Consider the following 13312-nt stretch of genomic DNA (forward strand, 5'->3'; position numbering starts at 1 on the left):
ACTAGCCTAATGCACACCATGTTCACTTTCATTTGTTAGGTTCTTGTCATATTAAGGATGTCACAAGTCCCCATTATGCATGGTGTGGTCCATGTACGATGGTGAAGTTTGTCTGTCTGTCAACATGGCCTAGCTGTCTCTCATAGCCATTTACTGTAGACTATAATTAATCAGGTGTTTGTTTGGCCTGTGTGTGTGTGTGTGTGTGTGTGTGTGTGTGTACGTGCGTGTGTGCGCGCGCGCGTAAATCACAGAGAGATGCGGAGAATGCTGAGAGAATGTTTCTTTAAGACCCATTACCTTCCAATCCGACAGAGGGGGATGCTATGGTAAGGTGGTGTAGCGTTGCTCCCCGCTCCCTTATGCCGTTTGTGGAAAGGAGAGAGACGGGGGGAACCATATATCCGGGTTTTTGAAAGAGGCAAAATCAGCGGAGATGGATCCGAAGAATATTTAACGTCAGATGTGAACAATATGGATGTCGCGTGATGAATGTGGTAAGGATGGAACTTCCACCACTCCTCGCAACCCATTTTTTGTATTTTTTTTTATGGCATGAAATGAGAAAATATGCACGCGTTATTGTAACGGTCCAAATGAGTCCGTGAAAATGTGTGCGCGTTTGTGTGTAGCCGATAACCAGTTATGTTTATTGTATTGTCAGGAAGGGAGGGGGAAAGCGTTTTGGAGGGAGGGAAATAAATAAAATAAACGATTCAATGCTCGGAATGTCAGGCATTGACAGGTGCGTTAGCAACACACACCGCGATTTATTTAGGGCGCGCGCGCTCGCTCCCTTTTGCGTTTGCATACAGTTAGGTGAGGTGATACCTAGAGAGAGAGAGAGAGAGAGATAGCGAGAGAGAGAGATAAATATAATGTTGTCTACATGTAACAGCATATGTAGCCGTTATGTGGATTACCTAGTTTATTATAAGCCTATGATAAACGAATAAATCGTAGCCTATATGCTACCTTTAGGAAGCAACCAATTCCAAGAATATTCTTATCACCATTCTTGTCTCTTGTTTGTCTCTGGACTAAATTGTATCCAAAATGTGTGACATGTAATTTTCGAACCCGATCTGTGTATTTCTGTTGTCCATACACCGAGTAGCCTATAGCCTATGCCATGATGAGAGTTAACCATCGAGATATCTTAATGCAAACTGCGGATGTTTTTATGAACATAGGCATGTCTCAAAATCATGGACAAATACAGGTAGTGCGTCGAGGCTATTCGTTTATACGAATGTAGTTGTTGCCTGGGGCTGTTTGTGTTTTATCGAATCGTCTTTTTTCTTCCATAGATTCAGAAATGGAGGTATATCTATGCCTATCGTGTCCAAACGCGTCATTTTCAGCACTGAAACACCGTCGGGGATGCGATTAAAGGCATGTTTGATTGGTTTTCGTTTCTTTCATTCTGTCTGCCTAGCTGCTAACAATCAGTTATTGATTCCAATGATGCGTTTCGTGGTATGAGATGGATGGGAAGAGGCTATGTTGCATTCGCTATTGTGGATAATGGGACACAGGACAAACAACCGCCCAATCAGTCATCATTAATGCGTAAAAATGTCAAATATATGTTTTTTCGGTGTGTGTAATTGCTGTGTATTTAGTGTCAAATGTATGTTGAACAGATCATGTCCCTCTTTCTTCCATTGTCGGCAATAGTGAAAGCCAGGAGCCTCACTCCTCCCCGCCCCAATGTCTGGTGAACAGTGCTGTTTTTGCTGCCTTGCTCTTTCCTTCCTTCCTTCCTTCCTCATCTCTCTCTCTCTCACTCTCTCTCTCTCTCTCGATCATTTTATATTTCCCTTAACCCCCCCCCCCCCCATTGGTATACAGCTTATATTTGAGTAACCTAATATTGTACAAGATTGCTCCTAATCGGCCATATAGAGAGCAACCATCAGATAACTCACTATTCTCGGCTGGGAACAACCCCAACCAGCAATGTGAGAATCTGTGGGTCGTTGACAGAGATGATGAGGAGGATGAGGAGGATGACAATAATGATGATAAATAGTATACAGAGATCATTGAGTAACTCTTTGATGATATTAGTCCGCATTACATATTAGTCAGTGTGTCAGGCGCATTAAAAGGCATGGTGCTAGATGTCCAACTAGCTTTCATAAGCCGAGTATGCCTAAAAGCAGTTGGCCCTATTGTCCTTTTCTTGCTATGCAAAAGGATGGAAACATCATCACAAGCCCAACTGTCTTTGACTCTATGCAATAACGCCTTCGTATCATTGTGTCAGCTATTTGTATTGCCATTGACGTGTTTGAATAGCCTACCGCACAAATATAATGAAAGTACTACTACATTACTATTGGGATTATGTTTTGTGGACGAGCCTGGCTTGGGACATGTCTAATACTGGTCCTGAAGTGCAGAGGCTAAAATGCAATATGCCTGGTTGTCCAGTCTTTTTGTGCTTTGAGCTTATGGCAGTGTTCGACATTGCTTATCTATGTGTCACTGTAAATATCCATCTCTATAGTCTGTCTCTCTAGTCCCTTTTACAGGCAATGCACTGGGCATCACTAAGTTCCTCTACCTCAGAGCTGAATAAGGTGTGTCATTGCTGGGCTGGAACAAAAGCCCGCACATCCAGTAGCTCTCCAGGGCCAGGGTTGGAGACTACTGCATGAAAGAGGGCCTTGGTGGTCCTCCTCAGCACTCCCGGATGAGATGGAAGAGGCTAATATAGCAGCAGCAGTAACTCAGGCGCAGTAGGTGCTGGGTGGGTTACAGTTAGCCAGACATCACCCTCCTGGCAGGTCATGGAGGGAATGCTGGCTAAAGTGGATACCTAGACTGACTCATGGTTCTGATGGCCTGACTTGCCCTATCTACAACTGGGCAGGTGTGAGAAATAAGCTTGAAGTTGTAGTCTGGGAGTTGTAGTCTTCCCAGACAGCCCATTGTTGTTACTGTACCAGTACTAGTTTCTCTCAAAAAGACTACAGAACCAGCATGTGCCGGAGTGCTCCCCGGGTCTGGAGAGGCGAGGTTCTGGAACTGCCTTTAGATTACGCTACATAGGTCCGTGTGGTCACAAAAGCCTGAACACTAATTTATTTCATATTTAATGGACTGTATTTGTTTTTTATAAAAATGTAAAAAAAATCTTAATTTAGATAATTTTGGGATGAAAAAAAACTGGGGATTAACATCAATACAATACCTTACATCACATTTACATTTCATAATACAGAAAGATTGAGAATAAATTTAAGGGAATCAAAAGTCAAGAACGTCCAACCGTTCATCCCCCTTCCACATTTCGTTTCTTCCTTTCAGTTCCATTCGAATTTGTTGAAAGACTATCTTTCACTGTCATTTGGCACCGGGTTTTCCATATTTCTGCGTTTATTATATATGCGATGAAGTGGGGAAAAAACTCTGCAGCTTTCCTGGACCAGGCTTGGTGACTTCAGGTCTTGTTTTGGCTTGGTTCATCACAGAGAATACACTAATAAGTATAACACGCACTTCCTCGAGCCTGAGGTGTTTGGGCCATTCCTACATGTTGTCAATAACAGGGCCATGTTCAGTAGGGAGAAATCATTTTAAAATGGGGAGGTGCCACCTGAACTTGTCCAATAAGAACACCATGTTTTGTTTTCCATTGCAAAACATTTAAAAACATGTGCCCTGCTGAACACGACCCATGCCCTGTACATTTCATTGCATATTTCGGGTTATTATCTGTCTACACTTACAAAGAGTTGCAGTACAGGTTTCTGTTTGTGCCATTGTCTTACACTAGTAGTAGTACTGGCCTAGCTTCTATTTTCTTGTATACAGTGTGTTAACTAAGGTGGGCCTAGTGTGACACTTCGTCTATCTTCATTTCTTTCAGGTATCGCTCCCGGTGCTGTGAAGACCCAACCAGTGGACCGAGTCGGAAGGTGGGCCTTCCTCCCCTGCGGCCCCTCCCCTTCCTCACCCTCAGCCAATACTAGACTCAAACCACAGCCCAGTTTCCCATAGATACTTCCTTACTGCTTTGGTCATTTAAGATCACATAGTTCCATAATGGTAAACAACATCCAGATTGTTGCACAGTAAGAAAAAGCAGTGAGAGAGAAAAATCCACTAGGCCTATTTGTTGGTGTTGTTTTGGAGAAAATAAGTAAGGCAATAGACAAAATTAGAGGGAAGAGGAAGCGTTGAACATGACTGATTGAAAGCTATTTTTGACAAAGAAATAAAGCAACGATTTCTTCTTTTTTACACTCTGTCATTTCAGTGATGAGATTAACAGGCTCAAACAGAAGCTCGCATGCAAGTGAGGTAACAGATTGTCCACGAATCACACGTACACGCACTTTGACCTACGGAACCCCTGCACACAGGGCTTTTGCGTAAACAAGCACTCCTAACACAGACGTTTTCTCCCGGAGCCCACCACACTCTCTCCAGTCTCATGATGATGTGTGAGGTGATGCCCACCATTTCGGAGGACGGGCGCGGAGGAGGCCCCTCCTCTCCTGGGGTTGGGGCTGGGATTGGAGGCCCTGGTGGGGCCATGGGGGGAGGGGGCTACGGTGGCCGAGGGGAATCCAGGGGCGGGGGCGACGAGGGGGGCAGCACAGGGAACCTGGAATCCCTGATGGTCAACATGCTGACCGAGAGGGAGAGGCTGTTGGAGAGCCTGAGGGAGACCCAGGACAGCCTTGGGACGGCCCAGCTACGCCTCAGAGAGCTGGGCCACGAGAAGGACTCCCTCTCGAGACAGCTGTCCATCGCCCTGCCACAGGTACAGTATAGTGTGTGTGTGTGTGTGTGTGTGTGTGTGTGTGTGTGTGTGTGTGTGTGTGTGTGTGTGTGTGTGTGTGTGTGTGTGTGTGTGTGTGGTGCAGTTGTGTTTGGGTGTGTATGGGGTACAAGTTGGGCGATATCCATATTTTCATACCGTCGTATCGTTTCTGTACCATGTATTACCGAATTTGCACACAAGGGTGCGCTTTAAAAAAACGAAACAAAAAAAAACAATTTAGGCAACAGTGATCTTGATCCAGGAGGAGATCGAATGTCTCTGCTGTAACCAAGAAGCTTGATCTTGACATCTAGCCACTTAGCTAGCACGTTAGCAAACCGAATGCATAGCTGGAGGCCTGAGCTGGATATCATTTATTACATCTTAGATTGCTTATAGGTATACTTAACTTATAGTTAGAAGCAGTGGTATAGCACGCACCCACCAACCCCGTCGGTATTTTGAAATATCCCGGTATACGGTGTAAACGGTATATCACTCAAGCCTAGTACGGGGGGTTGTGTATAGTACATCTGTGTATGAGTGTGGGTACTGTCAGTATATGTTCATGTGAGTATGTGGGTGTGATTGGCATGTCTAAGTGTGTGTGTGTGTGTGTGTGTGTGTGTGTGTGTGTGTGTGTGTGTGTGTGTGTGTGTGGTGCGTGCGCGCGACTGCGTGTGTGTGTGAGTGTGTTCGTACGTGCGGGTGTATGTGTCAGTTGCAGAGCCAAGCTGGCTCAAAAGAAGTCCCTGTAGTGACAGATCAGTGTGCTCCATCCACCATGTAGAGAAAAAACTATCGGCTGTAGACAGGGACATCCATTCCTTCTACTACTGCCTCTTTAGTATAGCCACACTAGTATTGTGCTTACACATGGAGAGGATTTGTGCTTGTGTTCCCTTTTTGTCTTTTTGCTCCCTTAGTTGTTTCAGCATTTTCTTTCGGCAATTTTTCATCTCAGAGTGAGGGATTTTTTGTTTTTGTTTTTAGCACGGTAATAACCATACAGTTATTGGCAATAGCTTAATAGGGAATTATACAGTAGTACTATATTCATATTTTTCATTAGATTGACCTTCATGGCCACCGTAGGTGGAGGCTAATCTTCTTCAGTGGGTATATTCTCCCTCAAATATATCACATTTAAATCAGGTTCAATGAAACATATCTTTGTTAACATATCCCCTACCTGGGCACAACACACAGCTTATTGTGAAAACTAGATTGTGAAACAGTTCCCCAATACCGTTCTGTGATTCGCGATTAGAACTAATACGTTTCATATATAAGCACACAACACAAATTCCGTACAATAAACAAAACAAACGTATGTGAACTGTGCAGTGTACATAGCATACGACAACCAATTGGACCATGTTGATAAAGAGTATGTTCACATGTTACTCTTTAAATATGAGTGCTATTGAATGGAGCCCATAGTCTATCCAATGACCATACAGTCAGACAGCGAGAATAACAGAGAGATGGAATAAAAAGAAATGAGAAGAGATGCCAAGTGAAATTCAGAGCTTTAACCCAAACAAGGACCAATCCCAGAAGGCCGAGCGCCAACGGTCCTACTGTGTCACCATCTGTATACTCCCCCTTCTCTTATCTCCGATTTGCATTTCGAATGCGATTGTTACTATGGCTTGCGTTGCGGCGTAACACGTTGCCGTTGTAGTCCTCTAGTCTAACGGTAGTCAAGTGGTTCTTGTGCCTCAACAACAAAGGTTCTAAACCTTGTGCCTACAACATAAAGCTGAAGTTGTTGGTGTTTTTTTCCCCTCCAAGTAATAGAGATCGTGGTTTTTTTTCTCCGGAAGGCTTGTGATCATAAGGAATAATTAAACGATGGTTGCATGTTATATTACCTTGTGATGGCAATACATTTTACTCGCACTGTTGTTGACAGTGTGTTTCCAGTTAGCACTGTAAGTGACACATCAATGCTGTGAGTGTTTCTCACCTCTCCATTGCATTTCAGTGCAGTATCATTGTGTAACACAGTGATATAATCCTTGAAGGCCAGTTCACAGAGGAGGGTATGAGCCTGAGACTGATAGCGTCTGTGTGTGTGTGTGTGTGTGTGTGTGTGTGTGTGTGTGTGTGTGTGTGTGTGTGTGTGTGTGTGTGTGTGTGTGTGTGTGTGTGTGTGTGTGTGTGTGTTTGTGTGTGTGTTAACTTATAGTTAGAAGCAGATTAAAGTATATTACCTGTCATTTTGCATCTACTTTGATTGTGAATATGTGAGCATGTTACAGGTCGCCCGTATTGTTCATGAATGTTATGTTGCTTGGGGGCTATGCAGGAGTTTGCTGTGCTGACTAAGGAGCTGAATGTTTGCCGAGAGCAGCTACTGGAGAGGGAAGAGGAGATTGCTGAGCTCAAGGCGGAGAGAAACAACACACGTGTAAGATGTTTATCGGCCATTTTACTCGCTAGCACTCTCACAGCAGATGTGTTTGTTCTTTCTCACACATCATAGTTGTGGTATTGACTCGAATACTCGTTCTTCTCCTCCCTAGCACTCACTTTCACATTTTCCCCTTCCATCCCCCTGCCCTCCTTTTTTCTCCGCGTGTTTCTCCCCCTTCTCCTTCTGCTACCTTATGCTCTTCCAACCCTCTCTACTCCCTCTAAACTATCTTACTCGGTCTTTCTGCCACCTTTCCTTGTCTCTCTCCCTCTCCTCCTCTGCCTCTCTTACCTTCTCTCTCCTCCCTTTTCTTTCTTTTTCCTCTCCTTTCTCTTTCTCTCCATCTCCATCCTTGCATCTCTTACTTCTCTCTTTCTCTCTCTTCTTCTACCTCGATCACTTTATCGCTCTCTACTCCCGCAGTTGTTACTAGAGCACCTGGAGTGTCTTGTGTCTCGTCACGAGCGCAGTCTGAGGATGACGGTGGTGAAGAGGCAGGCCCAGTCCCCGGCGGGGGTCTCCAGTGAAGTGGAGGTCCTCAAGGCCCTCAAGTCCCTGTTTGAGCACCACAAGGCTTTGGATGAGAAGGTGGGCAACCAGGCTGCCATTTTGGGGTCTCCATCCCAACTCATAAGCAGCTACTGTAGCTTTCTCTCAACAGTCGCTTTTTTTTTGCTTTGATGGAAAAGACCCACACAGACACATTTCTCAGCGTTTCTCAGTCATTTCTTATTTTCGGCCCATAAGGTTCGAGAGCGACTCCGTGTGGCCCTTGAGAGAGTGACCCATTTGGAGGATCAACTACAAGCATCCGCTCAAGAGGTAAAAGCCATGCGGGATACATATGTTTAGTTAGAGCATGTCATAGCTCCATTCCTTGATAATAAGAAAATACACTCAATATATTTTGTTCACCATTTACCTCTCTTGCAGGTGATCTCTTTAAGAGACCAAATTAAAAGACGACAACAAGGGTTGGACGGCGGGAAAGATGTAAGGGGGGGATTCATGCATGTCGTTTCCAGTGTTTGTGTTTGTTAGTGTCCTAAAGTTAACAACAGTACATGAGCAAATCATGGGTGTTATGATGCGTTTTCTTCTTTAGTCTGTCTCTTTGATAGTCAACAGTCTGAGGATGGGTCTAATTCATCTTGTTCCCCATCGCTCTCCTTTCTCGATACCATCTCCCCGGCGACAACAGCGCCTACCCAATGGACCCTCCTCTGGATTGGACGACGGTGAGATCGACAGACAGAGAGAAACGGAGATAGAGCGGCAGAGAGCTGAGCTCTCCCAGCTGAAGGAAAGATTGGCCCTTATGTGTCGACAGGTGGGTTTGAGAGAGAGAGAGGGAGAGAGAGAGAGAGAGACATAGAGAGGGAGAGAGAGACAGAGAGAGAGAGAGAGAGAGAGAGAGAGACAGAGAGACAGAGAGAGACAGAGAGAGACAGAGAGACAGAGAAAGAGAGCGAGAGAGAGAGGGAGAGAGGGAGAGAGAGAGAGAGAGAGAGAGAGAGAGACAGAGAGACAGAGAGACAGAGAGAGAGAGAGAGAGAGAGAGAGAGGGAGACAGAGAGACAGAGAGACAGAGAGACAGAGAGAGAGAGAGACAGAGAGAGTATGTAGCCTGCCCTACATGTAACGGTATATGTATGCATTGCCTAGTTTATAATGATCCATAATCTAGCCTATACCGTTATGAACCATTCACAAGAACAGTGTGTGTGAGAGAGAGAGAGTGAGAGGAGTGAGAGAGAGAACAAGGGTGAAAAAGAGAGAAGAGAGAGAAGAGCGATAAAGAAAAATAGATTCGCTTGGGGGTTGTATGGAGATTGCTAAAACCAGTTCCCCTCTTCCCTCTTGTGGACAGTCATAGCATTGCATCTGTTCTGCAAAAACCACACCGTCCATGACAGTCTCATTTCTACATAGCTAACATAAACCTGCCTCTGCCCAAACCAGTGCTTCACGTCTTCGCTCACGAAGGCCCTCTGTTCTGTTATGGTCCCTTATTGTCCCTTAACCATCTTATTGCTCTTCCTCATGCCACGTCAGGTTGGGGAAATAGAGGAACAGCTTGCAGCCGCCAGGAGGGAAGTGACGAAGTCGGAGGAGGCCAATCAGAAGCTCCAGAGGGATGTGAAGGAGGTATGTCAGGCCAATCTGTTCTTGGCCAAGGCCTTAGATCAGGGGTGGGCAAACTTTTTGGCTAGAGGGCCACATCGGGATTATGAAATTCTATGGGGGGGGGGGTTTCTTTGTCAAAATTGATTTGCGGGCCAGAAATAGAGAAGTTATTTACAAAGTAAATAAGTCCATTGTAATTTCTACATACTCTCTACTTAGTTTTAGATGTTCAAATGTAGCCTGGAGCATTTATTTCACACAAAATAATAATTTCCCCAAAAAACCTAAATAATAATAATTGGCTGGCGGGCCAGATGCGACCCGCGGGCAGTAGTTTGCCCACACCTGACTTAGATTCTATCAGCTCCCGGGCCTTTCTGTTCCAGCGACTGTTCCATCCCACTATGTTCATCCAATGCAAATATCTCAAAGCACAGAGCATTGGAATGCCTAGTGGAAAAGAGGCATTTATGAGTCATATTCATCATGGCTATTCATTTCAAAGTCCAAACAACTAAAGTTGTACCTCTTGGATAGAATATGAAAGAAGAACCCTAAAGTGACAAGATAGACAAGAGGAGCTGTGCACGTATACAGTGACGGAACAAATGGGACAGTGAATAGTCAATCAGTAGCCAATTCCGAATGTGCACGTTCCCCTGTTAGATGTTTAGGTTGCCATTTGATGCTGTTCGGAATGTTACAGTGTGCCATGTATAATTGATGTGTTTCTTTGGATGATTTAAACATGCTTCACTATGTCTCTGCATCATTCAGGCTCTGTGCCAAAGGGAGGATATGGAGGAGAGGATCACTACGTTAGAGCGCAGGTAACCCTCTTTTTTAACACCCTTTTTAACACCCGGGACTATGGTGCCAAACTACCAGGTGTTTTCCTTGTTATCTGAAAAGGTGTCACCAAGGTGTCACAACACCTGTACCTCGCAGCTTACCTCTTTATCTCACTGTTTGGGTATTTTCAATTGTTACAGCGCACTGCAAGAGTTGGCTTGTGTCTACATGCTGTGAAGGGTGGTAGTTCATAACTAATGGTCAGGGATGTAGTGGAGCATAAACACACTTAAACATCATTTAGGCGCCTTTATATTGGTGAAAAGCGTTTACGTTCCTTTCGTGCCAAATAACTTTTGCGTTTACAGTGCTCGCTGCCGGTCATCTTGACCGACGTTCATCGTTGGTAATATCCTCCTTTTTCCCCCCTGCTAACAATGTGTCCATGTTGTTTGCAGGTACCTCAGTGCTCAGAGGGAAGCAACCTCTCTACATGACATCAAAGACAAGCTGGAGAATGAGCTGGCCAGCAAGGAGTCACTGCACAGACAGGTAATTGGTTAACGAACGACTACGAGCGTGGCTCACATAGGATGTACAGTAACCCTGTACAAATGGATAGGTTATATCCAGAGTAGCGTCTTTTAATACTTAGAGCCTGGTTCTTATGGTCAATGTCCTGGATCTGGATTTATCTTAGACAGGTAAATCATTCTGAATGGAGAATCTCCATTGAAAGTGTGTGTTAGTCCAGGGCAAGGCTTAATCCGGGTGCAGAAAAACGGCCCTCGGGCTCAGACTTGGAATTTAGTACAGTGTATCAAAATATCTCAGACTTCATCCGCTCTCTTCCCTCCTCCCTTCCTGTGTGTTGTCAGAGTGAGGAGAAGAACAGGCAGCTCCAGGAGCGTCTGGATGACGCCAAGCAGAAGCTCCAGCAGACCCTGCAGAGGGCCGAGACACTGCCCGAGATCGAGGCCCAGCTCGCCCAGAGAGTGGCTGCCCTCAACAAGGTACTGTGGTGTACGGGAGGTCCGCGTTCACTGTCTTGATTCTGCTTTCAAGTGTGGATCTGAACTGTCTGTCCGTGAAACTGTTTGGTTGTCCGTCCGTCTCTTTCCCACATTCTACCTGAACGCGTCCGTCTCTGTTTCAGTTTGTCGGTCTCCTGCGTTTCCTGTCTGTCCGTCTGTCCGTATGTCCGCCCGTCTGTCCAACTGTCCGTCTCTCCGTCTGTACGACCTGAGTTGTCCTCCTATTGGCAGCCAATCTATCTTTCAATGTGTTAGTCTGAGTTTATATTTGATCCCATGTACAGACACTATCCCTCGCTTTTCTTTTTAGGCAGAGGAGCGCCATGGGAACTTTGAGGAGCGACTACGACAGATGGAGGCACAACTTGAAGAGAAAAATCAGGCATTGCAGAGGGTAATAATGCATTATTTGTTTGTACACTTGCCTTTTGCTAAGTCTCATGCGGGCTTCTGACAAGTTACGACGCATTATTCCGGCTATAAGTGGTGAAGTGTTACATTTTGTTCCTTACCCTCCGTTTTGGCCAATCAATTAAAACCCAATCCTGTCTTTGTGAACTGTTTGAACTCTTATTGCTACCCGAAACAAAACAGTTGGTTCTGCTTTTTTATCATTTTTTCCCTTCACATCTGTTTTCGACCTTGACCCCCACTATGTCACTTTGTCTACGTTTCAGGCAAGGCAGAGAGAGAAAATGAATGACGAACACAACAAACGCCTCTCGGATACGGTGGACAAGCTACTGTCTGAGTCCAACGAGAGACTGCAGCTTCACCTCAAAGAGAGAATGGCTGCCCTCGAGGAGAAGGTGCTATAAAGCTTTGTTAAACATATGCTAAGTTAAGCTAAAATTGCCATTAATGACCAGTAAGTATTTTTTTATCAACGTAACCAACAGCAAACATGAGTCAACTTGACACAATCATTCCTCCCCTCATCTAGAATTCCCTGTCAGAGGAGCTAGCAAACATGAAGAAAATACAAGATGATCTGCTAGCAAACAAGGTACATATCTTCTCCTTCTTGTATCTAGTCGGTCAGATTTCCTTCTATATGTTGTTGCTGTACTTTACATCCGTATATACACGGAATGAGCACATCAGCTGTACTTTATACCGATTTAAAACTGTTGGACTGCCTTTAGGCCTGTACAATGACTTTTGCAAACCCTTTTTTGGAATAATAGGGTAGATAGTTTATGCTCACTCTAAAAAGAAAAGGTTACTGGAGTGTCCTTTGGGAGTTGTTCAAATGGAAACTATAGGGAACCCCTATAAGTTCTTCCTTTTAATGGATCCTCAATGAACTACCCTCTCCCTTGTTATTATTATAAATAATCATAATAATAATACGCACAACAATAACAACAATGTTTTAGTTCTCAGTGTTTATTTTGATTTTAGTGGCAAAGCGGAATTAAAATATCAAATATGAGGTAAACTCCCAGCAGAATCCCAAATCCAATGGGTATACTGTATCTTCTGGTGTGTTGATGTTAATGTGTTGATGTTCTCCGTATCCATAGCCAGAATGAGTTTGCAGTGCATGGTGATCGAACAGGTTTCCTGTTATATTCATAGAGGTGTAGGGAGGGTGAAGTCTGTGAATCCCCAAAGCATTTAATTATGCAGATGATTAACAAAACATGCACTCGACAGTGTTCATACCTTGGTTTTTGTGGTAAATGTGAATGAAAAAAACTGTTTTGATAATGGTTTTCATCCACATACCTTGTCCATAATGTAGAGGCCTATGGGATATTCATTGAAGAGGTAAGGGAGGAGGATGGTAAATGTGATCTGCATAACATGCCAATACCAATTGACATACCTTTGTATGCCTCCTCTTCTACCTGCAGACACAGACACAAAAGTGAGCAGTTAGCCACCCAATACAGCTAGCCTTCAACATATTCTTATAGCCTACATATTCATACCTTTTTGTTGATTGATATCCACTGAATTGTGTCCATTTTAGAAAGATTTGCACAAATATGAAAAGATAGATGTATCATTAAACATAGATCATACAAGGGACAAACCTTACCTTAAATTGAGGAGATCTTTACATTTTTCAGTTAAGTGCCTGCACCTGCTGTCTTTCAAATCCAAATGTTTCACTTGGGCAGTTAGTTTCCTGCAAGAACCCCCACCAAC

General features: G+C 44.3%; 1 protein-coding gene across 7 annotated transcripts in view; it reads left to right on the forward strand.

Moving 5' to 3' along the window:
* The first annotated feature begins 286 nt into the window (after window positions 1–286).
* LOC115160257 (liprin-alpha-3) overlaps window positions 287–13312 on the forward strand; it is a 55754-nt gene continuing 42728 nt past the window's right edge. For 3 of the 7 annotated variants that reach the window (XM_029710641.1, XM_029710655.1, XM_029710648.1), the window contains exons 1-13: window positions 4603–4780; window positions 7095–7196; window positions 7626–7790; window positions 7950–8024; window positions 8136–8195; window positions 8404–8532; window positions 9258–9350; window positions 10107–10159; window positions 10580–10673; window positions 11000–11134; window positions 11466–11549; window positions 11833–11964; window positions 12099–12161. In XM_029710641.1, coding sequence (XP_029566501.1) covers window positions 4634–4780; window positions 7095–7196; window positions 7626–7790; window positions 7950–8024; window positions 8136–8195; window positions 8404–8532; window positions 9258–9350; window positions 10107–10159; window positions 10580–10673; window positions 11000–11134; window positions 11466–11549; window positions 11833–11964; window positions 12099–12161 — 1332 coding nt within the window. In that variant the 5' untranslated portion in view covers window positions 4603–4633. Of the gene's footprint in view, window positions 498–3880; window positions 4781–7094; window positions 7197–7625; window positions 7791–7949; window positions 8025–8135; window positions 8196–8403; window positions 8533–9257; window positions 9351–10106; window positions 10160–10579; window positions 10674–10999; window positions 11135–11465; window positions 11550–11832; window positions 11965–12098; window positions 12162–13312 lie in introns of those variants that run through there. The other 4 variants (XM_029710632.1, XM_029710638.1, XM_029710662.1 and 1 more) reach the window with 3 other exon arrangements.

Source organism: Salmo trutta, chromosome 2, assembly GCF_901001165.1.
Source record: "Salmo trutta chromosome 2, fSalTru1.1, whole genome shotgun sequence".
Classification (NCBI taxonomy): Eukaryota; Metazoa; Chordata; class Actinopteri; order Salmoniformes; family Salmonidae; genus Salmo; species Salmo trutta.